The sequence below is a fragment of the Lontra canadensis genome, unplaced genomic scaffold, assembly GCF_010015895.1.
Source record: "Lontra canadensis isolate GAN:19392208 unplaced genomic scaffold, GSC_riverotter_1.0 scaffold44, whole genome shotgun sequence".
Taxonomy (NCBI): domain Eukaryota; kingdom Metazoa; phylum Chordata; class Mammalia; order Carnivora; family Mustelidae; genus Lontra; species Lontra canadensis.
Genome location: NW_022631038.1, coordinates 8,658,964 through 8,685,451, shown reverse-complemented (window position 1 = coordinate 8,685,451; position 26,488 = coordinate 8,658,964). Strand labels below are relative to the sequence as shown.

Here is a 26,488-nt window from a genome sequence, read left to right as displayed (position 1 = left end):
TTGGAACTAACAATGTAAAAATAAATAATATCCAATTTTTATTTTAACAATCTAAAAATGTCTCCTATTTTAATCATGTTACATGGTTCAGAAGGCATTTAGAATAATTGATTTCTTTCAGTCCTTATAATTCCACAAATTCGATGAATCTGGTGTCCTGGTCTTAATTTTATTTAAAAACAGGAACAGAAAGAAGAAACATATATCAGATTCAGCCAATGAGAAAGTGACAGAATCAGGACTATGTTCCAGTTGTTTTTCTACTGTGAAGAATGGCTTCACCATTAGATTTATGCCATGAAATTACTTTGACATTTGGATATACGTATGCCCAAATTTATGGAAGAAATAACTGTATAATTATTTTCCCAAATTATATTACCACAATTTCTTCTCTAAGTAGAATATTGCTATGTAAAATGTTTTCCTCTCTATTTAATTAATTTTTACTTTCCACAAACCCTGTCACATTGGGAAATAAATTGACCATATTGGGGATTTGAAGTTAACAGATTAATCTTACCCACAGAATCAGCGGTAAATCAGGATTAGAATTCAGTGCTGAGAATTAGATTTTAGAGCTGAAAGAATTACTAATCATTTCTACTTAAAACATCCAAAACAAGAAAAAAAAATCATAACGGGCAAACACAATTCAACCACGTTCTAAGAATGAACAACTTTTTAACATAATAAAACTCCATAAAATTAACACATTTGATATTGTGTCTTAAAGTCTAAATTAAAAAAATGTTAAAATAAGAAAAACTGACCAAGGGAGACATTAAAATTACCCTAATCCATTAAATCAAAAACTTCTAGAGGTAGGTTCTGGTCACTGGCAATTGTAAACATTTCTCCAGGAGAATCTCATGTGCAGCCTTGGTTGGGCACCATGGGGTGAAAGCAGAGGTGAGCAAACTTTTTCTGTAAGGGGCCAGATAGTAAATAATGGAGGCTTTGCTGGTCATATCAGTCTCTATCCCAACAGCTCAACTCTGCCATTGTTAGTGTGAAAACAATCATAAGCAACCAATGAATGTGGTTGCATTACAATACAGCTGTGTTTATGACACTGAAATTTGAATTTTATATAATGTTAATGTGTCTGAAATAGTACTTAAAATTTTTTTTCAAAAAGAAAACCATTATGGAATATACCAAAATGAATGGGTCAGATTTGGCCACCTGGCTGTGGTTGCCAACCTCTCTTCCCTAGAAATCCAATTAACTACTTATTCTGTGTGTTTGACTTTATTTTACAGTACTCTAATTGTGGAATTTATACTATTCTATTACATTCATTTTTCTTTGTTCTCCATGACCAGCATAATATGTGGAACTTGAAAGGTACAGGAAATAAATAAATAAATAAATGACTGAATGAATACATGAGCTATATCCATGCATCCAGAATTACCCAAGAAATTATTTTGCACCTTCTCAATCGATAAATGTTCACCATTTAAGTGGAGATTGTTGGCAGGCTACCTTAGTTTTTCACCTGATATATTTACTTGACAAATATGGTCTGTATGGTCATAGACATAGTCTCATGAGCCAGGAGGAAAGCTCTATTGATCTAGGGCATGGCATGGTCTTAGGACCTTTGTGTTGTTCACAACTTTTCAGACAAATATGGTTTCCTTTTAAAAATTATACTTACGTATCTGTGAACCTTTGTTAGTGGGGGCTTTTTTGCTGGGTGTCTTGCCTTTTGGCAATTACAAGTGCTACATGTTGTCTCTCTGTGTTTTCTGTGTTTAGCTAGAGAGATTGCAGGCTGAAAATATCTTGGAGTGGGACAAGAGGGAAATACTTGAAACAGAAAAGCAAGGACTGGAAAAAGAAAATAGAAAACTCAAGGCTCAGGTGAAAGAAATGGAAGAGCTCCTGGATGGGAAAAACAGATTCAGCGCAAACTCTCAAAGTTCTGATTTCAAGACATCACAAATTGATCTGCAGGAACAAAGCAAGGTATGGGTTCCTCCGGGAAGCAGTGTTCTCACTCACTACACATGCCTCCCTGATGCTTGGTGGCTGCTGCCTCCCTTTTACCCACCTCCCAATCTGAATATTTTCTTTTGTGTTACTTAACATCTGATCACTTGCTCTCTCTGTCACTGTAAGGTAGAATAACATTGTTCATGAATATGAACATTTTGAATATGAATATGAATATGAACATGAATATTTTGTATGAAAATGTTAGAATAGGACAAATCTGACAGTTTCAGTCTTTTCCAAAAGGAAGAAAAAACCAAAGGGATCTTTGTGTTTTTTGTTTCCTTTTATACTTTTGTCTCAGTATTTTTCAAGCAATTGATCTTATTTCTCAATAAGTAAATTTCTCCATTAGTTTGAGCAACTGTGGAGTAAGCGTTTGTCAGTAGTGACGGCACCTGCATAAACATTTCAGTTTAGCTGAAGTTTACTTTCTTCCGGTTCGTTTTTAGTTTCAGAGAAATTATTTTTGAGTCAATTCAGTGCATCATTTGGCAAATAGCTTTTATAGGCTATAATATAAATATTAGAACTAGAATTAAATTCACCCTCTGATTTTGAGAACTTCAGGTTTTTGGAATTGTTAAATCCTATAGATAGGATTTTTTAAAATAAATAGTTTTTATATTTAAAAAATAATCTCTTAATGGCAGTTGCAGTTCGTGTGTTTTAGGGTCAACATGCTGGAAAACATTTACATCTTGTTTCTATTTCTTCCATTAAAGTACCTATAGTATCTTAATGCACAATTCTGTTATTTCACTCAATCTCTTTAACAGTGAATTAAAAGTGAGTTTGATAAGTTCATATTTTTTAATTATATAAATAGTTCATACTCACAGGAGCTCTAACACCTAAATGGCCGGAAAAAGTGAATCCCATATCACTTTTCCTTATTCTTTGCTGTTCGAGGGATTAATTGCAAATGCAAGATTAAATCACATTAGAATTCCGTGACTTGGCAGTACGGATATCTGAAGTGAAATATTATAGTCAGTAATCATAATTCTCATCATATGTATTCAGAAACCAGCCCTAATAGTCTATTTGGTTCTGACATATACAACTGATAAATCTGTTTTTGTGCAGATTTCTACTTGTGAAAGTACAGAATTATTTCAATTATGAAACAAGTTTTGATCATCAAAATACCTGCTTGCGTTTGACTCACTTGAGCAGAGCAAGCCTTTATATTATACTCTGTGTCTGGTCACTGCTGTAGAAGCTGACTGATACGAAGATTAATGAATCGTAATCCCTGCCCAGCCTGGGCTTAAAGTCTATATAGGGAGATAAATACATAAATTATTATCAGTAGTATAACATGTTGATTGATAATAAAGTAAAATGGGAACACAGAGGAAGCAATTCATTCTAGTTCATTTTGATTCCTTTCTAGTTACATCAAAATGTTATACTATAAAGCATGTCAGTTAGGAAATATGAGGGCTGACTGGGGACTGTTTGGAACTGACATGTATATATACATATATATATACATGTCAGTTGGCATGTCCGGTTGACAGGACACAGAGTCCAGACCTGGGCTCTCTGGGACAAGTGTAGTTCTTCATCTTAGGAATAGACAGAACTTGGAAACTCAGGATTCCGGAAGGTCTAACCAAACCAATGGGTATGTTCATCAGTTAGAAAACTCTTCCTTAAGTATATATTATCTTGATGACCAGGAAGAGGTGTTGATTATTCTTATGCTCTTCATTAAGAATTCAGACTCACTACTTGGACCAAAATAATTACTTAGCATAGAGCAGCTGTAGGTCAGAATCCTTGGTGCCACAGAGATCCCCTCTGGGATCAAGATTTAAATGTCCCCAAATGCCAGATGAACCAAGCTGCATATAAAACATGCCTAAGTCCAGAGAATACTATAGATTCTATTATAATATAAAGTCAAATTGTAATTTTAACATTATTTTGATAAAAACTAATTTATATGTATATAAATTAGGCATTTAAGTATCATGTAAGGGTACCCTGTATACACAGGTATGTAATTACCATGTAGAAGCAGCATATATCTATGTGAATATAATTTCTATATATAAGTGACACTGGAAATAGGTGCTGACATGTAACAAAACAGTAACCAGTCAGTTATCACTCTCTGACAGAGTTGTAAAGTCTTATTATGTTATCTTTATATCTAATCACATTTAACAAGTGTCTGTGACAGACACAAAATTGCCTGCTTTTCACAGAAATCACCAAATCAATATATTGTGTTAATTTCTTGAACTTTAACATTCTCATTGTTCAATGAATTTTTTTTTATAAATTCTTACTTATTCAAGAGGGGAAGAATTTCACATATATATTTGAAATATACAATGCTATATTTTGCATACATTTTTGCAGTTTTTTGGCCTTAGTATTATAGGGAATAAATTTTTAAAGAAAGTATCTTTTCATTTTAAATGGCACTGTTGGGGCACCTGGGTGGGTCAGTGGGTTAAGCGTCGACTTTTGGCTCAGGTCATGATCTTGGGGTCCTGGGATAGAGCCCCACATTGGGCTCCCTGCAGACTCTGCTTCTCTGCCTGCCCTCCCCCCATGCACACTGTCTCATTCTCACAAATAAGTAAAAATCTTTAAAAAAAAAATAAGTTGTACTGTTAATTTAAGGACAAAGATTCTCCTTAATACGAATGATCTCATCACATGAACCTCCATCTTGTGGTTGTTTTTATGTCCCATGTTGAGGCTCTATGCGCATCAATCTTTTACAATTAAAAAAACCCAGCAGTGCACCTGAACTTTTAATGAATAGACTGGAAACTTACTGATCAGTACGAACATTTGAGAGGTGGGACTGTGCCTAGGAGAGACAGACAGAAGGAATTATCAAGACGACTGGTAAATCACGTGATTAAGAAAAGCACATCTTCACCAGGGCTTGGTGAAAGGAAAAGGAAGCTTTAAGGACTTCAAGAATTCTAATCTCTTCTGAGCTTTTACTTCCACCTCACCTCCTCCCTTTGTTCCCTTCCAGGGACTTTTAGGAGGACAGAGAGAAGAGGAAAAGAGAAGACAAATGAGGGACAGAGAAGGGAAAAGTGGTGTGTGTCCACTCTAACGTGAGAAGACATAACAAAATAACCAAAATGGAAACAAACACATATAAGCTAACATTTATCAAACTATGTCCTGATTTTGCTATAATAGAGAAAAGTAGAATTGTAATTCCCAACCATTTTCCTAAATATGATTCCTATCCTGTAAATGCTGATTTATTTTATTTACTTTATTGAAGTGAGACTGATTTTTTACTTGGAAAGCCTCAACTCTGTTGATATGCAATATATGTATTCTCCATGCCAAATAATACTTCTTCAAGTGAAAAGTTATTGGAAAAAGTGGTCAATATTCTACAGGGTAAAGCCCCATAAACCAGTCAACATGCCTCTCATGAAGCTTTTTGGAGGCTTGTTTTCTTAAATCATTCTGGCAACTGAATCCCTTCCTTCAGGTCACACTCTGGGTCATTTTCAGAAAGTTAATGTGACAGAGTGGTAATTGATGTGTCTCAGGAAAATGATGAATTAATCTAAGAGTGGAAAGGCCATCAAAGTCAATTCCTAATGAATTTATTTTTTCTGATGTCTATTCCTTGAGTTGGAATGACATTTATTTTATTTAGGAACTTTACCCTCAGAAATATTTTATTTTCATTCAGAGGTTTAGTAAGCAAACCTATGGATTTGTTAACTTTTCCTCATTCACAATTTCTCTTTCGAAACCCTCTTTGCTCATAATATTATTGAATAATTTAAGAATAAAAATATCCTTAAAATGTTATAAAATAATAATTTAAATACAGAATAACATAATTTGATGTTATTAGATAGGGTCATTTCATGTTTTTCTTTAACTATTCTTACATAGCTTTACTTCCTGAGCTACATTAGAAATTTTAATTTTTAATATAGTGATTAGTAAAACAGGTGTATTACTATAGAGACTTTTGGATATATGGAAATTTTTAACCCTTTCATAGGTGGGATATATTTTATATATAAAAATGAAAATAATTCATTTTGAAAAATGTCTTCTTTGTAGCAAAATATTAAGCTACATTGGATGTCTTTTATGAATTGATAATTTAGTTATTTCATAAAACTTAGAGACACATCCATGATTTTGTGTACATTTTAACAAAAGTCAGTGGGATGGTGTGGTTGAGCAGAACAATGTTCTTTTCCCCAAGAATTTCTGAAGTTACCAAAGATAGATTCTTTTTGTTTTTTTTGTTTTTTTTTTGTTTTTTGTTTTTTGTTTTTTTATAATTTTATTTTTTATAAACATATATATATATATATATATATTTTTTTTCCCCCAGGGGTACAGGTCTGTGAATCTCCACGTTTACAAACTTCACAGCACTCACCATAGCACATACCCTACCCAATGTCCATAAACCCCCCCCAACCCCCCTCTGCCCAGCAACCCTCAGTTTGTTTTGTGAGATTAAGAGTCACTTATGGTTTGTCTCCCTCCCAATCCCAACTTGTTTCATTTACTCTTCTCCTACCACATTAACCCCCCATGTTGCAACTCCTCTCCCTCATATCAGGGAGATCATATGATAGTTGTCTTTCTCCGATTGACTTATTTCGCTAAGCATGATCCCCTCTAGTTCCATCCATGTTGTCCCAAATGGCAAGATTTCATTTCTTTTGATGGCTGCATAGTATTCCATTGTATATATATACCACGTCTTCTTTATCCATTCGTCTGTTGATGGACATCTAGGTTCTTTCCATAGTTTGGCTATTGTAGACATTGCTGCTATAAACATTCGGGTGCACGTGCCCCTTCGGATCACTACGTTTGTATCTTTAGGGTAAATACCCAGCAGTGCAATTGCTGGGTCATAGGGTAGTTCTATTTTCAACATTTTGAGGAACCTCCATGCTGTTTTCCAGAGTGCTTGCACGAGCTTGCATTCCCACCAACAGTGTAGGAGGGTTCCCCTCTCTCCGCATCCTCGCCAGCATCTGTCATTTCCTGACTTGTTAATTTTAGCCATTCTGACTGGTGTGAGGTGGTATCTCATTGTGGTTTTGATTTGTATTTCCCTGATGCCGAGTGATATGGAGCACTTTTTCATGTGTCTGTTGGCCATCTGGATGTCTTCTTTGCAGAAATGTCTGTTCATGTCTTCTGCCCATTTCTTGATGGGATTATTTGTTCTTTGGGTGTTGAGTTTGCTAAGTTCTTTATAGATTCTGGACACTAGCCCTTTATCTGATATGTCGTTTGCAAATATCTTCTCCCATTCTGTCAGTTGTCTTTTGGTTTTGTTAACTGTTTCCTTTGCTGTGCAAAAGCTTTTGATCTTGATAAAATCCCAATAGTTCATTTTTGCCCTTGCTTCCCTTGCCTTTGGCGATGTTCCTAGGAAGATGTTGCTGCGGCTGAGGTCGAAGAGGTTGCTGCCTGTGTTCTCCTCAAGGATGTTGATGGATTCCTTTCTCACATTGAGGTCCTTCATCCATTTTGAGTCTATTTTCGTGTGTGGTGTAAGGAAATGATCCAATTTCATTTTTCTGCATGTGGCTGTCCAATTTTCCCAACACCATTTATTGAAGAGGCTGTCTTTTTTCCATTGGACATTCTTTCCTGCTTTGTCGAAGATTAGTTGACCATAGAGTTGAGGGTCTATTTCTGGGCTCTCTATTCTGTTCCATTGATCTATGTGTCTGTTTTTGTGCCAGTACCATGCTGTCTTGATGATGACAGCTTTGTAATAGAGCTTGAAGTCCGGAATTGTGATGCCACCAACTCTGGCTTTCTTTTTCAATATTCCTTTGGCTATTCGCGGTCTTTTCTGGTTCCATATAAATTTTAGGATTATTTGTTCCATTTCTTTGAAAAAAATGGATGGTACTTTGATAGGAATTGCATTAAATGTGTAGATTGCTTTAGGTAGCATAGACATTTTCACAATATTTATTCTTCCAATCCAGGAGCATGGAACATTTTTCCATTTCTTTGTGTCTTCCTCAATTTCTTTCATGAGTACTTTATAGTTTTCTGTGTATAGATTCTTAGTCTCTTTGGTTAGGTTTATTCCTAGGTATCTTATAGTTTTGGGTGCAATTGTAAATGGGATGGACTCCTTAATTTCTCTTTCTTCTGTCTTATTGTTGGTGTAGAGAAATGCGACTGATTTCTGTGCATTGATTTTATATCCTGACACATTACTGAATTCCTGTACAAGTTCTAGCAGTTTTGGAGTGGAGTCTTTTGGGTTTTCCACATATAGTATCATATCATCTGCGAAGAGTGATAGTTTGACTTCTTCTTTGCCGATTTGGATGCCTTTAATTTCTTTTTGTTGTCTGATTGCTGAGGCTAGGACTTCTAGTACTATGTTGAATAGCAGTGGTGATAACGGACATCCCTGCCGTGTTCCTGACCTTAGCGGAAAAGCTTTCAGTTTTTCTCCATTGAGAATGATATTTGCGATGGGTTTTTCATAGATGGCTTTGATAATATTGAGGTATGTGCCCTCTATCCCTACACTTTGAAGAGTTTTGATCAGGAAGGGATGCTGTACTTTGTCAAATGCTTTTTCAGCATCTATGGAGAATATCATATGGTTCTTGTTCTTTCTTTTATTAATGTGTTGTATCACATGGATTGATTTGCGGATGTTGAACCAACCTTGCAGCCCTGGAATAAATCCACTTGGTCGTGGTGAATAATCCTTTCAATGTACTGTTGAATCCTATTGGCTAGTATTTTGGTGAGAATTTTAGCCTCTGTGTTCATCAAGGATATTGGTCTATAGTTCTCTTTTTTGATGCGATCCTTGTCTGGTTTTGGGATCAAGGTGATGCTGGCCTCATAAAATGAGTTTGGAAGTTTTCCTTCCATTTGTATTTTTTGAAACCGTTTCAGGAGAATAGGAATTAGTTCTTCTTTAAATGTTTGGTAGAATTCCCCTGGGAAGCCATCTGGCCCTGGGCTTTTGTTTGTTTGGAGATTTTTGATGACTGTTTCAATCTCCTTACTGGTTATGGGTCTGTTCAGGCTTTCTATTTCTTCCTGGTTCAGTTGTGGTAGTTTATATGTCTCTAGGAATGCATCCATTTCTTCCAGATTGTCAAATTTGTTGGCATAGAGTTGCTCATAGTATGTTCTTATAATTGTCTGTATTTCTTTGGTGTTAGTTGTGATCTCTCCTCTTTCATTCATGATTTTATTTATTTGGGTCCTTTCTCTTCTCTTTTTGATAAGTCTGGCCAGGGGCTTATCAATCTTATTAATTCTTTCAAAGAACCAGCTCCTAGTTTCGTTGATTTGTTCTATTGTTTTTTTTGGTTTCTATTTCATTGATTTCTGCTCTGATCTTTATGATTTCTCTTCTCCTGCTGGGTTTAGGGTTTCTTTCTTGTTCTTTCTCCAGCTCCTTTAGGTGTAGGGTTAGGTTGTGTACCTGAGACCTTTCTTGTTTCTTGAGAAAGGCTTGTACCGCTATATATTTTCCTCTCAGGACTGCCTTTGTTGTGTCCCACAGATTTTGAACCATTGTGTTTTCATTATCATTGGTTTCCATGAATTTTTTTCAATTCCTCTTTAATTTCCTGGTTGACCCATTCATTCTTTAGAAGGATGCTGTTTAGTCGCCATATGTTTGGGTTCTTTCCAAATTTCCTCTTGCGATTGAGTTCTAGCTTCAGAGCATTGTGGTCTGAAAATATGCAGGGAATGATCCCAATCTTTTGATACCGGTTGAGACCTGATTTAGGACCAAGGATGTGATCTATTCTGGAGAATGTTCCATGTGCACTAGAGAAAAATGTGTATTCTGTTGCTTTGGGATGAAATGTTCTGAATATATCTGTGATGTCCATCTGGCCCAGTGTGTCATTTAAGGCCTTTATTTCCTTGTTGATCTTTTGCTTGGATGATCTGTCCATTTCAGTGAGGGGAGTGTTAAAGTCCCCTACGATTATTGTATTATTGTTGATGTGTTTCTTTGATTTTGTTATTAACTGGTTTATATAGTTGGCTGCTCCCACGTTAGGGGCATAGATATTTAAAATTGTTAGATCTTCTTGTTGGACAGATCCTTTGAGTATGATATAGTGTCCTTCCTCATCTCTTATTATAGTCTTTGGCTTAAAATCTAATTGATCTGATATAAGGATTGCCACCCCAGCTTTCTTCTGATATCCATTAGCATGGTAAATTGTTTTCCACCCCGTCACTTTAAATCTGGAGATTTCTTCGGGTTTAAAATGAGTTTCTTGTAGGCAACATATAGATGGGTTTTGTTTTTTTATCCATTCTGGTACCCTGTGTCTTTTGATTGGGGCATTTAGCCCATTTACATTCAGGGTAACTATTGAGAGATATGAATTTAGTGCCACTGTATTGCCTGTAAGGTTACTGTTACTGTATATTGTCTCTGTTCCTTTCTGATCTACTACTTTTAGGCTCTCTCTTTGCTTAGAGGCCCCCTTTCAATATTTCCTGTAGAACTGGTTTGGTGTTTGCAAATTCTTTCAGTTTTTGTTTGTCCTGGAAGCTTTTAATCTCTCCTTCTATTTTCAATGATAGGCTAGCTGGATATAGTATTCTTGGCTGCCTGTTTTTCTCATTTAGTGCTCTGAATATATCATGCCAGCTCTTTCTGGCCTGCCAGCTCTCTCTGGATAAGTCTGCTGCCAATCTAATATTTTTACCATTGTATGTTACAGACTTCTTTTCCCAGGCTGCTTTCAGGATTTTCTCTTTGTCACTAAGACTTGTAAATTTTACTATTAGGTGACGGGGTGTGGACCTATTCTTATTGATTTTGAGGTGGGTTCTCTGCACCTCCTGGATTTTGATGCTTGTTCCCTTTGCCATATTGGGGAAATTCTCTCCAATAATTCTCTCAAATTCTTCTGCTCCCCTCTCTCTTTCTTCTTCTTCTGGAATCCCAATTATTCTAATTTTGTTTCGTCTTATGGTGTCGCTTATCTCTCGAATTCTCCCCTCATGGTCCAGTAGCTGTTTGTCCCTCTTTTGCTCAGCTTCTTTATTCTCAGTCATTTGGTCTTCTATATCACTAATTCTTTCTTCTGCCTCATTTATCCTAGCAGTCAGAGCCTCCATTTTTTATTGCACCTCATTAAGAGCTTTTTTGATTTCAACTTCGTTAGATTTTAGTTCTTTCATTTCTCCAGAAAGGGCTTTTATATCTCCCGAGAGGATTTCTCTAATATCTTCCATGCCTTTTTTGAGCCCAGCTAGAACCTTGAGAATTGTCATTCTGAACTCTAGATCTGACATATTACCAATGTCTGTATTGATTAGATCCCTAGCCTTCGGTACTGCCTCTTGTTCTTTTTTTGTGGTGAATTTTTCTGCCTTGTCATTTTGTCCAGATAAGAGTATCTGAAGGAGCAAGTAAAATACTAAAAGGGTGGCAAAGACCCCAGGAAAATATGCTTTAACCAAATCAGAAGAGATCCCAAATCGTGCTGGGGGAGAAAGGGGATAAAAAGAGGTTCAGAAAGAAATAAAAAGGAAAAAAAAAAAACAATTAAAAAAAGAAAATGAATAAAGAAAAAATATAAAAAAGAAATATATATATATATATATATATATTAGTTAAAGTAGTTAAAGAACATTAAAAAAAGAAAAGGGTAAAAGTTAAAATAAATTTAGCAGAAGAGAAAAAATTGAAAAAAAAATTAAATTAACTGCAAGACTAAAGAATCATGGGGAGAAAGCCATGAGTTCCGTGGTTTGCTTTCCCCTCCTCTGGAATTCCGCTGCTCTCCTTGGTATTGAACCTGCACTCCTTGGTAGGTGAACTTGGTCCTGGCTGGGTTTCTTGTTGATCTTTTGGGGTAGGGGCCTGTTGTAGTGATGCTCAAGTGTCTTTGCCCCAGGTGGAGTTGCACCGCCCTTACCAGGGGCCGGGCTGAGTAATCCGCTCGGGTTTGCTTTCGGGAGCTTTTGTTCCCTGAGCACTTTCCGTAGAGTCCGGAGGACGGGAATGAAGATGGCGGCCTCCCAGTCTCCGGCCCGGAGGAGCTAGAGCTCGGGGCCCCACTCCTCAGTGTGCCCTCAGGGAATAGCACCCATTTACTCCCTCCGGCCGCACTCTGAGCTGACCGAGCCTGCGACCGGTTCAAGGTAACCCCGAGCTGAGAGTCACTCCTCGGCTCCGTCTCTGTAGCCGGCTTCCCCGTTTTAATACCTGCAAGCTCTGCGACACTCAGACACCCCCGATCCTTCTGTGACCCTTCGGGACCTGAGGCCACGCTGACCCCGCGTGGGCTTCACCCCGGTTAAGCCTCTGGAGCGATGTCCCTCAGCGGAACAGACTTTTAAAAGTCCCGATTTTGTGCTCCGTTGCTCCGCCGCTTGCCGGGAGCCGGCCCCTCCCCCCGCGGTCTATCTTCCCGTCCCTTTGGATTCACTTCTCCGCCAGTCCTACCTTTCAGCAAGTGGTTGATTTTCTGTTTCTAGAATTGCTGTTCTTCTTCTCTTTGATCTCCCGTTGGATTTGTAGGTGTTTGCAATCTTTAGATAAGCTATCTAGCTGATCTCCCGCCACCTGATGTCGTCTCAGCTGCTACTTCTCCGCCATCTTGACTCCTCCCAAAGATAGATTCTTAAGTACTGTTTATGAATGTCATAAGGAGGTATCTACTGAAAGTTCCCACTGCATTGGAATAAATCAATATACTACACAATAGGGTGACATTTTCTCTAATATAATATGACTGCCCTCACTCACCCTTAAATACACACAGGCATGCTGCACACAAATGCACATGCGCACACATACAATAAACTGATTTTTATAAATAAACTCTAAAATAGGAGTTTTATTTTTTCTTTCTGTTTTGTGATTCTCCCCTGGGGAATAGGTCCACAGATAGGGATTTTGTATATGTGAAACCTTGTTTCTAGGAATATATTATCACTGGGTGGGATTTCACTTTTTCTTATAAGCAAAATGCTGTCATAGCTTATTAAATTCAAATTATGAATAGTAAATCCCAACCCCTACTACAGTGTTCGGCACACCTTTTAAATGTGCTGTCAAATGAATAAGTAAATTTATGTTGCATTTTCATTATTTAAATTTCATTGTATATTTTGATTTATCTTTAATTCTTTTACTTTCCTTTTTATTCTATGTTAGAGGGCGATGAGGTCTATAAGATTGTTGGGGGCTTATAATATCCTTCAAAATCTCTTTCCTGTATGTTAGATCAATGATATTTTATCCGATAGCCAATTAAAACCAAGATGCAAATTTTAACACTTAGGTCACTTATATTTTGCAGATTTAGAACTTCATGAAATTTTATAATATAAATTGTGACATTCAGATATGAAATTATATCATTTTGTGTTTGATATGTCTAGTGGACTACTAATAATCCACTATATTTTTACAAAGTGATTGGCAGTTCACATAACTGTTATCAGTGGATTTATATTAGCTTGATTTAAAGCACTGATAAAAAATAATATTTAGTTTCCTATTTAAAATGACAAAACACTATGGCTATAATACTTCTTTAAATCTTAAGCTAAAATTCAAATTAAAAATAAAACTATAAGATGAGAGAAAAACCCATAGGTCTGAGACGTTCACTATTTTTTCTTTTCCTTTTTCTTTTTTTTTTAAAGATTTTATTTATTTATTTGACAGACAGAGATCACAAGTAGACAGAGAGGCAGGCAGAGAGAGAGAGAGGGAAGCAGGCTCCCTGCTGAGCAGAGAGCCTGATGTGGGACTCGATCCCAGGACCTTGAGATCATGACCTGAGCCGAAGGCAGTGGCTTAACCCACTGAGCCACCCAGGCACCCTCTTTTCCTTTTTCTTAAAGTGAAATTACATTACATAAAATTAAACATTTTCAAGTGAATAACCTAGTGGCATTCAGTACATTCAAGATGTCGTACAGCGGCTGCCTCTAACTGATGCCAGAGCATTTTCATCATCCCCAAGGGAAACTCCGCAAGCATCACATAACAGCCCCCCAACCCTCGCTCCCCTGAACCTCCAGCCAGCGCACGTCCACTCTCTGTCTAGCCGGGTTTACCTGTTCTGCATATTTCATATGAACAGGATCATACAACGTGGAATTTTCTGTGTCTGGCTTCCTTAACTCACATATGGAGCGTTCAAGGTTCGTGTGACCTCAGTACTTCATTTTCCTTTTGGTTTCATAGTATGTAATTCTGTGTTTATTCAACAATTTGTTCATTCCTTGATGTGCCAGTGGACACTTAAGTTATTTTCATCATTTGGCTTTTTCAGATGGTGCTATTATAAACATACAGGTACATGCATTAATTTGAATACCTGCTTTCATTTATTTGAGGTACATAACTAGGAGTAAAATTTCAGGATCATATCATAGTTCTATATTTAATGTTTGAAGGAGCCAATGAGCTTTTTTCCCCCAGTGGCTGAACCGTTACATTCCTATCGCAATGTATAAGAGTTCCTAGCTCCTCATATCCTCAGAAACACTTGTTCTTTTTTGGTTTTTGATTTGTGTTTTTAAAACTATACTCATCCTACTGGGTTTATAGTGTGGTACCTTATGGTGGTTTTGATTTGCATTTCCCTCATGACTAATGATTTTTTTTTAAGATTTTATTTATTTATTTGACAGAGAGAGATCACAAGCAGGCAGAGAGGCAGGCAGAGAGAGAGGAAGGGAAGCAGGCTCCCTGCTGAGCAGAGAGCCCGATGCGGGACTCGATCCCAGGACCCTGAGATCATGACCTGAGCCGAAGGCAGCGGCTTAACCCACTGAGCCACCCAGGCGCCCGATGACTAATAAAAATCCTTCTTTTTTGGAGAAATGTCTATTCAAGCTCTTTGCCTCCCCACCCCCCTTTTTAAAAAGATTTTATTTATTTATTTATTTATTTGACACAGAGAGAGAGCGAGAGCCAAAGGGAATACAAGCAGGGGGAGTGGGAGGAGAAGCAGACTCCCCACTGAGCAGGGAGCCCAATGCGGGGCTCGATCCCAGGGTACTGGGATCATGACCTCAGCCGAAGGCAGCGGCTTAATGACTGAGCCACACAGGCATTCCTCCCCACCCCCCTTTTTAAAGATTTTATTTATTTATTTGACAGAGAGAGAGATCACAAATAGGCAGAGAGGCAGGCAGAGAGAGAGGAGGAAGCAGGCTCACCGGCTGAGCAGAGAGCCCGATTCGGGACTCGATCCCAGGACCCTGAGATCATGACCTGAGCCAAAGGCAGAGGCTTAACCCACTGAGCCACCCAGGTGCCCCTACCCCTTTTTTTAAACATGAAGTTGTTTGCCTTTCTGTTGCTGAGTTGTAAGAGTTCTTTATGTATTCTGAATATTAAGTTTTATCAGATATTTGATTTCCCAGCATTTTCTACCACTCTTCAGTTGTCTTTTCACTTTCTTGGGAATGTCTTCTGATGTATGCAGTTTTTAATTTTGATAAAATCCAGCATATCTATTTTTGTTGTTTGTTTGTTCTTTTAAAGTTTCATTTCTGCTAAATCCAAGGTTGTGATTCTGCTAAATCCTATGTTTTCTTCTAAGACTTTTATAGTTTAACCTTTTATATTTAAGTCATTGACCTCTTTTGAGTTAATTTATACACATACAGTGTAAGATAGGAATCCAACTTCATTATTTTATATATGGCTACCCAATTGCTTCAGCACCATTTGTTGAAGAGACTTTTATATTTCTCCAATTCAGCGGTCCTGGTACCTTTGTCGCAAATCAGTAGTTTCCAGATATATGGGGTTATTTCTGGAGGCTCAGTTTCATTCCACTGGTCCACATGGTTATCATTATGCCAGTACCACATTGTTTCAATTACTGCACCTTTGTAATAAATTTTGAAATCAAGAAATATGACTCCTCTAACCTTCCTCTTTTTCCTTATCATTTTGGATATTTGGAGCCAATTAAAATTCCATATGAATTTGAAGATCCAGCTTTTCCGTTTCTGAAAAAAAAAAAAAAGAAGAAGAAGAAGCAGAAGAAGAAGAAGAAGCAATAGCACTTTAGATAGGGATTTCATTGAATCTATGGATGACTTTTGGGAATACTGAGAACTGCTGGATGTGTATGTCCCTCCAAAGTTCATATGTTGAAACCATATTGCAAAGGTGATGGTATTTGGAGGTGGTGTTTGGGGAGGTGCATGGGTCTGACAGCAGAGCTCTCATGGAGTTAGTGGATTTACGAGAGAGACTCCAAAGACATCCACATTACTACTCAGTGAAAGTGGTAACCGCCAAATGTGTGATTCAGCAAATCTGTAACAGGAAAATGGAACCAGAGGTTAGAGAATGAAAGAATAAAATTCTTATCCTGGTCCGTGCTCAATATTTTGGCCAAATAATACTCTGTGCTTTCGTTTTCTCATTTTTAAGAAAAGAGTCTGGAATAAATAGCTGAGATTCTGCCAGCACCAAAATTCCATTATCCTATTGTGTTTTCCAAAATTTAGCTACTAGGTTTAAATAAAATCACTAATTTGGGTTCATGAGGACAATGTAATATTTCTTTAGAATTTCAGTTTATTTTCACTAAAATAGCTGTTGTCTCCCGATACAGCTTAGTGTACTCTTTCCACTTGCTGGATTTATTTATTTTTAATTCAGGCAGTTAAATTTAATATGGTTGTTGACATAATTGAGAGATTTTTCATTTCGTATTTCTCTGCTACTGCCCATCACTTTCTGTTCCCCTATCATTTTATTTTGCTTAATTTAATGGTATTTATATCCCTACAGCATTTGGCAGGCTTTCTAATTCTCTCTAAATTCTAGGAAAACAGACAAAAGGAAGCATCAGTATATCAGTAACTAACAACAATCATCTCTTTGCTTTTTAACCAACTTTAATTTCATTTTCCATTACATAGTTCCGTGTGTGTGTGTGTGTGTGTGTGTGCATGTGTGTGAACGTAGTTCTAGTTTAGTGTAACATGAGTCAAGAAAGAATAATTACTTCTGTGCTGATGTTATTTAATAAGGTCTGTATTTTTTTTTTTTTTTTAAAGATTTTATTTATTTATTGGACAGACAGAGATCACAAGTAGGTAGAGAGGCAGGCAGGCAGAGAGAGGAAGAAGCAGGCTCCCCGCTGAGCAGAGAGCCCGATGCGGGGCTCGATCCCAGGACCCTGGGATCATGACCTGAGCCGAAGGCAGAGGCTTTAACCCACTGAGCCACCCAGGCGCCCCAATAAGGTCTGTATTTTATACTTTCTATTACTAAACAGAGAATTTTGCTGTTGATAAAAAAATAAAAAATAAACAAAATTAAAAAAACAAAAAAAAATTAAAAAAAAAAACAAAAAAACCTTGGGCTGCCTGGGTGGCTCAGTGGGTTAAGCCTCTGCCTTCAGCTCAGGTCATGATCTCAGGGTCCTGGGATCGAGTCCCACATCGGGCTCTCTGCTAGGCAGGGAGCCTGCTTCCTCCTCTCTCTCTCTCTACTTGTGATCTCTCTCTCTGTCAAATAAATAAAATCTTTAAAAAAAGAAAAAAAAAACTCACACATTAAAAAAAAAAAAACTAAAAGCAAACAACAACAACAACAATAACAACAAAAAACATACCAAATTTGTAAAACAAGGCTTATTCAATTACTTGGTACTTGGCCTTTTTTGTAGGGCTTTATCCAGGATAAGAGATGGGGCAGTCCTCCCTCCTTTCTGCAAGTGTTTTCATTTTCTGTTGAGAAAAAAATAAATAAAATGAAGACCATGTGACTTATTTAAAAAAAAGAATAATTACAAATCACATTCATATTTTACATTCAGCTCCTTTTCTAGCATTCTGAAATCATGTTATTCTGTGTCTGTTCAGCATAATTCACATGGTAGAAGGAATTTAAAAATGAATTAGATGTTCTTATCTCCTGGAGCAATGTTTCCTGAAGTTGGATTATGGTCCTGCTGTACCAAATAGAGTGTTTCTAAAAACGAAAATTCTAAATTAATAGGCATGTAACTTGGGAAGTAGGAATGTGTATATATATATATTTATATATTTTAAAAGTAGTTAGATGTCCATTCATTGATGAATGGTTAAGGAAAATGTCATATATATACACAATGAAATATTACTCAGCCATAAAAAGAATGAAATCTTACCATTTGCAATGATATGGAAGGAGCTAGAAAGTATGACACTAAGTGTAATAAATCAGCCACAGAAAGATATTATTTCATATCATATGTGGAATATGATTTCACTCATATGTGGAATTTAAGAAACAAAACAAATGAGCAAAGGGGAAAGAAAAGATAGAGGCAAACCAAGAAACAGATTCTTAACTACAGAGAACAAACTGATGGTCACCAGAGAGGAGGTGGGGGAGGGGGCGGGTGAAACGGGATGGGGGTGAAGGAGGGCACTTGGGATGACCACTGGGTGGTAGAAGGAAGTGTTGAGTCACTGTATCATACACCTAAAACTAATATTACAGTGTATGTTAACTAACTAGAACTTGAATACATTTTTAAAAAATTATTTTCGCAGCCAAAAAATAAGTAAAATTAAGATGTTGATAGATTTAGCCAAAATTCTTCCCCCCCCAGAAAAGTATCTAGATGACTTTTATGTCCACTAAAACTTGGAAAACCACAAGTTGATCACAGAGTGTTTTCAAAGTGTATTACAATGCCCTTCATAACTGTAAATGACTAGGTTATTTCTGATTTGGCATTATCAAAGAGTGTGTATGTGTGTGTGTGTGTGTGTGTGACTTTAATGAATATGGTAAATATCTTTCATTAGTGACAATTTCAAATTACTTTCAAGAATGTTTTATATACTTCATAGTTAATTTAAACAAACATCCCAAATGAAATTTATTTTCCAATGTACTGCACTAATGCCTAAAAATCTGGTTCTCTGTGCTGGAGACAAATTGGTGGCTGTTTTGGTGGCATGTCCTTGACAACATGGGGAAGGAGCCGGGAAATGTGAGAGGTCTGCTGTGCCAAGGTGAAGCAGGTGTGGGGGAACAGTAGCATATGGAGAAATAATTAGCTGGCTGAGTCTGTATTACAAGAATAATTTTACCTTAAGCCAGTTAAAATTAATTATCCTACCTTAAGCCAGATAGAATTAATTCAATTTCTCCCAAAGAAACTGTTTATTTGGCTCGATTTGGGCGGACATAGCTGGAATGTTTTTTAACCATATTAATGACCATTTCATAATTAGAACTATGTCCTTTGGCTCTGTATACAAATAGGAAAAAAAGAAATTTGGATTTATGAAATTTTAAAACCCAAATATGTCCTTTTTTCCAGATAATTATCTGAGTTTTAATGTTTTCTGGTCTTTATATTTGAATGAGTCACTGCTTATTAGCTTAACTTGTACCATATGAGGAATGCCTTGTTCATTCTTTTTATTAGATTGTCTTATCCACCTTTTGCTTATTACCATGTAATCCATTTTAAGATAAAATTCATTTGTTTTTATTTTAAATGATTGTAAAGGAAGGATCAGTATTTTTTTTCAAAACTAGGTAAACAGGTTTTCAGTTTTTTCTGTGATGAGGCAATATGAATTTTCAAATGGTGTTATTTATCCCATTACTTATTTCACATGTGTTTGTAATATATCATTTTAAAAGAAGAGAAGAATATTAAGACATAATGTTATAAAAGATAAGGTATCTCACCTATTATTTGTTAAAGAAATCATTTAAAATCAAGTGACATCTACTCTTTCTTTTGTTATTGATTAATTCAACAAACATTTGCTGAACTCAGAATTTGGCTATAGGTATCCAAAAACAGATAAATAAAAGATAAATAAAAGAAATGTATATAATACAAGGAATCTGATGACTTGGGACATGGGGACAAGCTCCATGTTGGATGTACAGGATGTATCAGGAAGAGACAGAGTTCCATGACATCTTTTCTTTCATCCCTGTCCCCAAGGTCACTCACCTTGGGGATAGATGGCACCTAATGACTGGACTTGGCTGCTTTATAATTTCCTGTTACCACTCTTCCCCACTGAGATCAGCCCAAATTCAGGCCTTGCTTGAGCACATTTATTTTCCAGCATCTAGAGCTTATCTGGAGCTCTAGCTATAAGAGGTTCAAGAAAATGTAGGTGTTTAGCAATCCAGGAGGGAAAACTAGAAGAACTCTGGCATAGATGTTGAAATAGCGAATCTATATTTCAGACACACACACAGGATGGGTAGCGAATGTAAGGGTGGCAAGACATACAATGTAACAGCTGTCCTCATGAAACCTACAGTCAAATCAAATCATCAGCAAAGAAGTCTATAATGGTGACTAAGTTAAATGCTGAAAATTAGTAGATTTAGGTTATATTGCTTCTTCCTGGGAAATGACAATTCAGAATGAGATCAGAAAGGAGAGAGGAGTTCATTACCTGGAGGGGCCTGGTGTAAGAACATTCCATACCCAGTGAATAAGTGCAGGGGCTTATTTGCTTTGGGTAAAATTTGAAGAAAACAAGTGAAATCTACTAATTTTCTGAGATTCTTCTAAGTATGTGGGGTAGAGGAGAAAAATGGCTTTGGAAACTTGGGAGAAAGCTGAGATTCTGAGGCTCTAAAATCGGTCTCTATTGTCTCACAGGTCCCTTGCTTGGTGATGGAGCTCCAAGGACTGATCTGAAGACTGCTGGTGAGCGAAGGGAGGAAGAATGGTAGCAGAAGTCCACATGCTGTGGAAAGGGTGGGGAAGGCACAAAAAAAGAAGTCATGGGATCTCCTAAATTGACTTTTAAGTACTCCCCTCAAGGGATCTGGTGGCTATACTTAGTTTGTGTAGCTAAAAGAATTGTCATGTCATGACCTTTACTAGTTGCTTTATCCTTAGATCCTGTTGTTCGTCTCTGACCAAATTTTTGCACTGAAATTAAAGTACCTTTCTGTGTTGTTTTAGGGACTTTATTCATCAATTCAGATTATTCTTGGTGCAAGCTAATGATGTAGCTTAGTTTCTTTAATGATTAAGCCTGTACCAAATTGTTATTTTGGAAGTTTTCTGTTAGCATCTGCAGCAAAATACTTGTTGATTACTTAAGAGTATTATCTAAGAATGGCTACAATATGTTCTCTACCTTTATCTCTTTTGATTCCAAACATTGTACACTATCATCAGTGTTCACCTCACCGTAGAAATAGAGTTATTTTTATTGGGATACAACCTGAAAATAAATCTCATCTTCAAGCAGAATATGGAGAGGATGGTACTTATGTCAGAATATGTCCCACCATTTTATTTGCCATATGCATACTATAGAATTCATATATAGATATATAGATATATAATATATATTACATCTATAGCTATTTTATATATATGTAATATATAAAACATTCCCCCAATTACATACACAGACATGCAGAGCTACATATACATAAGAAAAGTATAACAATGTGGTAGGCCAAATATTGATAAATCCAAGAGGATAAAGACAATCAATTAGGATAATGATCCGGTGATCTGAGATCTGAGAACAGATGATATAAAATATACACTTAAATATTTTATGAAGGCAAAACATGAAAGTAAATGTGTTGGGAGATTCAACATCCATTCTGTCTCATTAGTGGGTGGATGTTGTTTGGGGAACCCTAACGTGTATTCACCTGGCTTCTAATTAACGTGCATTGTTTTTCCTCTAGGATCAACTCCACCCCCAAATTTCAGGCCACATCCTTTGGTTAAGGTTAATACCACCTCTGCCTTCAGGTTGGGTAGGTGATTCATGTTTATCTAATGAAAACATTTAAGTTTTCTGGACACACATGCTAGTATGGGCAGGTAACCACATCAGAGACAATGAAATGTAATGATGCTTAGATTTCTTGAAGAGATGCACTTTCTTGCTGCTAAAATTAAACCTAAGGAAATAAAGATTTAGGGTGATAAAAGCATCATACTTTCACTAGGAGCTGCAAGGGAAAGAGAGTTGAGGCATGGAGAGGGGCCTGACCAGGAGGCATAATGAGCCTCTCTGGCTTAAGCCATAGCCTGGGTTAAGATACTCCTGGGAACTGTAAATAATGCTGCTGTAAACATAGGGGTGCATGTATCCCTTTGAATTAGTGTGTTTATATTTTTTGAATAAACACCCAGTAGTGAGATTACTGGATCATACGGTAGTTCTATTTTTAACCTTTTGGGTACTTCTGTACTGTTTCCCACAGGGGCTGCCTCAGTTTGCGTTCCCACCAACAGTGCATGAGTGTTCCTTTTTCTCCACATCCTCACCAACACTTGTTTCTTGTGGTTTTGATTTTAGCCATTCTGACAGATACGAGGTGATGTCTCGTTGTAGCTTTCATTATTTACAATAGCCAAATTATGGAAAGAGCTCAAAGGTACATCAATTGATGAATGGATAAAGAAGATGTGTGTATGAATATATATGTGTATACATACACATATATATACAGACACACATGTATATATGTATATACACACATACACACACACCCCCACTATATATATATATAAATATATATATATATATATATATATATATATATTATACACATACACCAAGAAACAGACTCTTACCTATAGAGAACAAATTGATGGTTACCAGAGAGGGATGGGTGAAATATGTGATGGGGATTAAGGACTGCACTTACAATGAGCACCCAGAGTTGTCTGGAATTGTTGAATCATTATATTGTATACTTGAAACAAATATAACACTGTATGTTAACTATATGGGATTAAAATAAAAACTTAATAATAAAAAAAAGATACCCCTGGGATTTTAAGTTACTTGTGTCCATGAATTCTCCTCTCCATTAAAGAAAATTTGCATTGAGTTTCCAATAAATTCCAATAAGTATAAATGTATTTTCTAATAAATCAAAACATTTGCAACAATAATAGCAAACATATTCTTTTTGAAAGGCAATTTTTGAAGGAAAATATAGTTTAAATTAAAAAATAAACTCTTTTGTCTCAAGAAAAAACGGAGTCGATCTCTAATTTTGTTAATCATTATTAGGATAGGCAAGTGGTATCTAGCTTTAGCTAGCAAGTATCTATTATATATAAACATAGAAGGGGACTGGCACGAATACATGTAGATACATAGATGAAGTGAATAGCACATATGGAAAATTGATAGATTTTTTTCCACATCCATGTTGGAGAAAACTATTTCCTTAATAAATTTTGTAGATTTGCCTCCTATTTAAAGAGTTATATTCCATGATATATTTTTATTACTTACAATCTCATAATTTTAAATAATTTCCCCAGCTACTGGTTATCAACACTTAATATAAAGTGCGAATGAAAACTAGATTATTCAGTATGTGTGTATACACACACCCATACACCTATACACAGAAGACTATTTGGAAGGGATACACACTGGTAGAATATAGATTGAAAGCTTCTAATATTGGTCACGGTCTTATTAGCAGAAGTGCTGGCTCCTCTTATGGCAATACCTGAGAGAAATAAATACAGCTTTGTCATCTGTTCTTACCCATACTATGCTGAAAAATATTGGCTTCCCCATAAACACCACCAGGTGTATTTCAGTAATTAATTATTAAAAATTTGGAAATTCAGAAGAAGCACTGTGGTGTCTAGAACAAGTATTCCCCTTATTATAGTAGCGAGTATCCTGGGATTTATGGAGAGTCAACATAATGGAACTGTGTTCCCCTCAAAATTCTTTTATGCTTCTGGAGACACACAGTATGAAGTAGAACTCTGCTGCAAATTTAGTGCCAAAGGAGACTTTTCCTATTTAAGCCCTCGTTATGATTCTCTTAGCATTTGTGGATGTGAGGTGAAATCATTGTACAGTTTATCCAATAAAAACGGTGTTGAGCTAAGTGTCGTTTATTCAGATCTATGGTTCCGGGATGTGTGAGAGAATAACTCCAGTGTTCGCCATGGTGAACTTTGTATATATGCTTGCATTCTTGTTTTATAACAGGTCTTGATTACCAAGATGCTATGGGTATTTCAAAATTTTAGTTGAATTTTGGCAAGAATCTGAAGGATGCTACCTGAAGAACCACACTATTAAACATAAAAAAAGCCACCAGTTCCTCTTGTAGGTACCATGGACAGAAAATCAAACAAATGAGACTTGTTTTCATGGATATTGCATTTAGTGAGTAAGAGAGATGACAATATACAATATGTAAGTAAGTATTCTTTATGAAGAAGAACGTCAGTTTCATGGAGCCAGCAATAACAAGATTCCAAAGGTAACATCTAGAGCTTTCATAACAAATCATCGCAAACCTGTTCCTTAAACATCAGAAGTTTTTTCTCTCACAGTTCTGTAGGCTAGAAAATCAAAATGAAGTTACCAACAGTGCCTCTCTCCCTCCAAAGGGCTCTTGGGGAGAATCCTTGCCCACCTCATCCTGCTTTGGGGTACTACTGTTCTTTGACTTGTGGCCACATAACCCCCAATCTCTGCCCCCATCTTCGCCTGGCATGCTTCCCCATATTTCTGTTCCACTGAGTGATGTATGGACCAGACGTGGCTCCACATGCCCTCAGCAGCCTGAGGGCTGAGCCAGCTGCCCTTTCCTAGAGACTGAAAGCAGTAAAGGAGTCATGCTGTGGTCATCTTCACCAACTTAGTTACCTATGTGACTAGCTTCTTCAGAGGTGCGTTCATCAATAACGTGCGGGGACGTTCAGGGTCATAGTCAACTGCCTCTTTCAATAACTGACCCCTTGGTTGTACATATTCTTGGCCAGATTTACATTTTTATGACTGTGTGCTGATGGTAGAATAATGGCCCCAAAGATACCCACACTCAAGCCCCAGAATTTTGGACTATGTGGTTTTGTATGGCAAAGGAAATGTGTAGATGGAATTAAGACTGCTAATTAGCTGACATTGAATAGGGAGAATATCCTGGAATATCCAGGGAGCCAATGTAATCACCAGGGTCCTTAAATGTGAAAAAGTAAGGCAAGAGAGTTCATCAGAGAGATGTAGAACATGAGGGACTTGACCTACTCTTGCCATCTTTAAAGATGGAGGAAGGGGGCCATAAGCCAAGGACACACAGGATAGCAGGCTGAGGATTGCAGTCAGTGTCTAAAACCCGAAAGTCTTTTCATTGACAACCAACAAGGAAACAGGGACGTCCATCCCACAACCTCAAGGAACTAACTTCTGCCAATGCTCTCTGATTAAATAAGGTACCCCCTAGAACCTATAGAAAATAATGCAGCTCCGTCAACAACTTGGCTACAGCCAAGTGAGACCCATGTCAGATTTCTGACCTCCAGAATCCTAAGATAATATATGTGTGTTGTATAAACCAGTGAATTTGTTGTAATTTCTTGCATGACAATGGGGAACCACCACAATGCTACTGCTCTACCACTTGGATTTGATACTCTGATAAAGGCTGAGACCAGTTGCGTTCAATTTTCATACAACACTTGGTTAGGGCTGTTATCAACAGAATTCCAATCAGCAGGATGAGGCCAACTAGCACCACTGACCTCAGCATGCCCCTCAGGTCTCATCCTCAGTGTTAGGTCTATTTCAGATAACTGTTTAACCTTCTTTTCTTTTCTTATGGCATGTTACACGCCAATAGTAGGATTAAGCCATACACGGTGAGAAGTGTTGACAACCCTACCTGTCCTCCTTGTGTAGCTAGGATGTAGCTTATGGGTTTTTCATTTTAACCCATAGAAGGGTGACTGATCTAGGGTTTGTGCTATTGCACTGTGGATATAGGCTACTCCAGTTTGGGATTTGCTGTTGAACTTGCTTTGGATTAGTATTACGTTGGTTTGTTTAAGCCACAAGAACATTGACACAAAATATTGGCAGCTTCGATAACCATGCATAGCAAAACTCAGAATCTCTTGGGGGCCAGGAGAAGCATGTGAATTTGCACCAGTCCAAAGAAACAAAGTTGTCCCGCTCTGCCTATGTGTGAATGCATGAAGGGGGTCTGCGATTATGAGCAGTTGTTGGTGGCATAAAGCCCGGGCCACCTGGCTACACCCACATGCTTTTCTGTTCCCTGGAGGGCCTGAATGGAGAAGACGTACTCCATGGTGAGTCAGATGGCTAGCTGCAACTCTTGCTTGACATAGGTGGACCGGGTGATTGTTTTACCAGGCTGCAGTGATAAATTTTAAAATAATATACAGGAATAATATACAGAAAACAGCTTCTATTAATTGAGCACTAATTGAATATGTACCATGCCTTGTGTTGGATGTAACACAAATATGGCACCATATAAAATCTGCTGATAGTATTTTTTTAAGGATTTATTTATTTATTTTAGAGAGAGAGGGGGAGATAATCTCAAGCAGACTCTATACTGAGCATGGAGCCCAATGCAGGACTCGATTTCAAGACCCCAAGATCATGACCAGAGCAGAAACCAAGAATTGGACACTTAACAGACTTAGTCACCCAGGTACCTCCTGCTGATAGT

The 26,488-nt window shown here is 37.1% G+C and overlaps 1 protein-coding gene across 1 annotated transcript in view; it reads left to right on the top strand.

Annotated features, from left to right (window-relative positions):
• CCDC102B (coiled-coil domain containing 102B) overlaps window positions 1-21,315 on the top strand; it is a 178,182-nt gene extending 156,867 nt beyond the window's left edge. Inside the window, exons 7-8 of the mRNA XM_032872257.1 lie at window positions 1,768-1,977; window positions 20,646-21,315. Coding sequence (XP_032728148.1) covers window positions 1,768-1,977; window positions 20,646-20,684 — 249 coding nt within the window. The 3' untranslated portion in view covers window positions 20,685-21,315. The remainder of the gene's footprint in view (window positions 1-1,767; window positions 1,978-20,645) is intronic.
• Window positions 21,316-26,488: the final 5,173 nt, after the last annotated feature.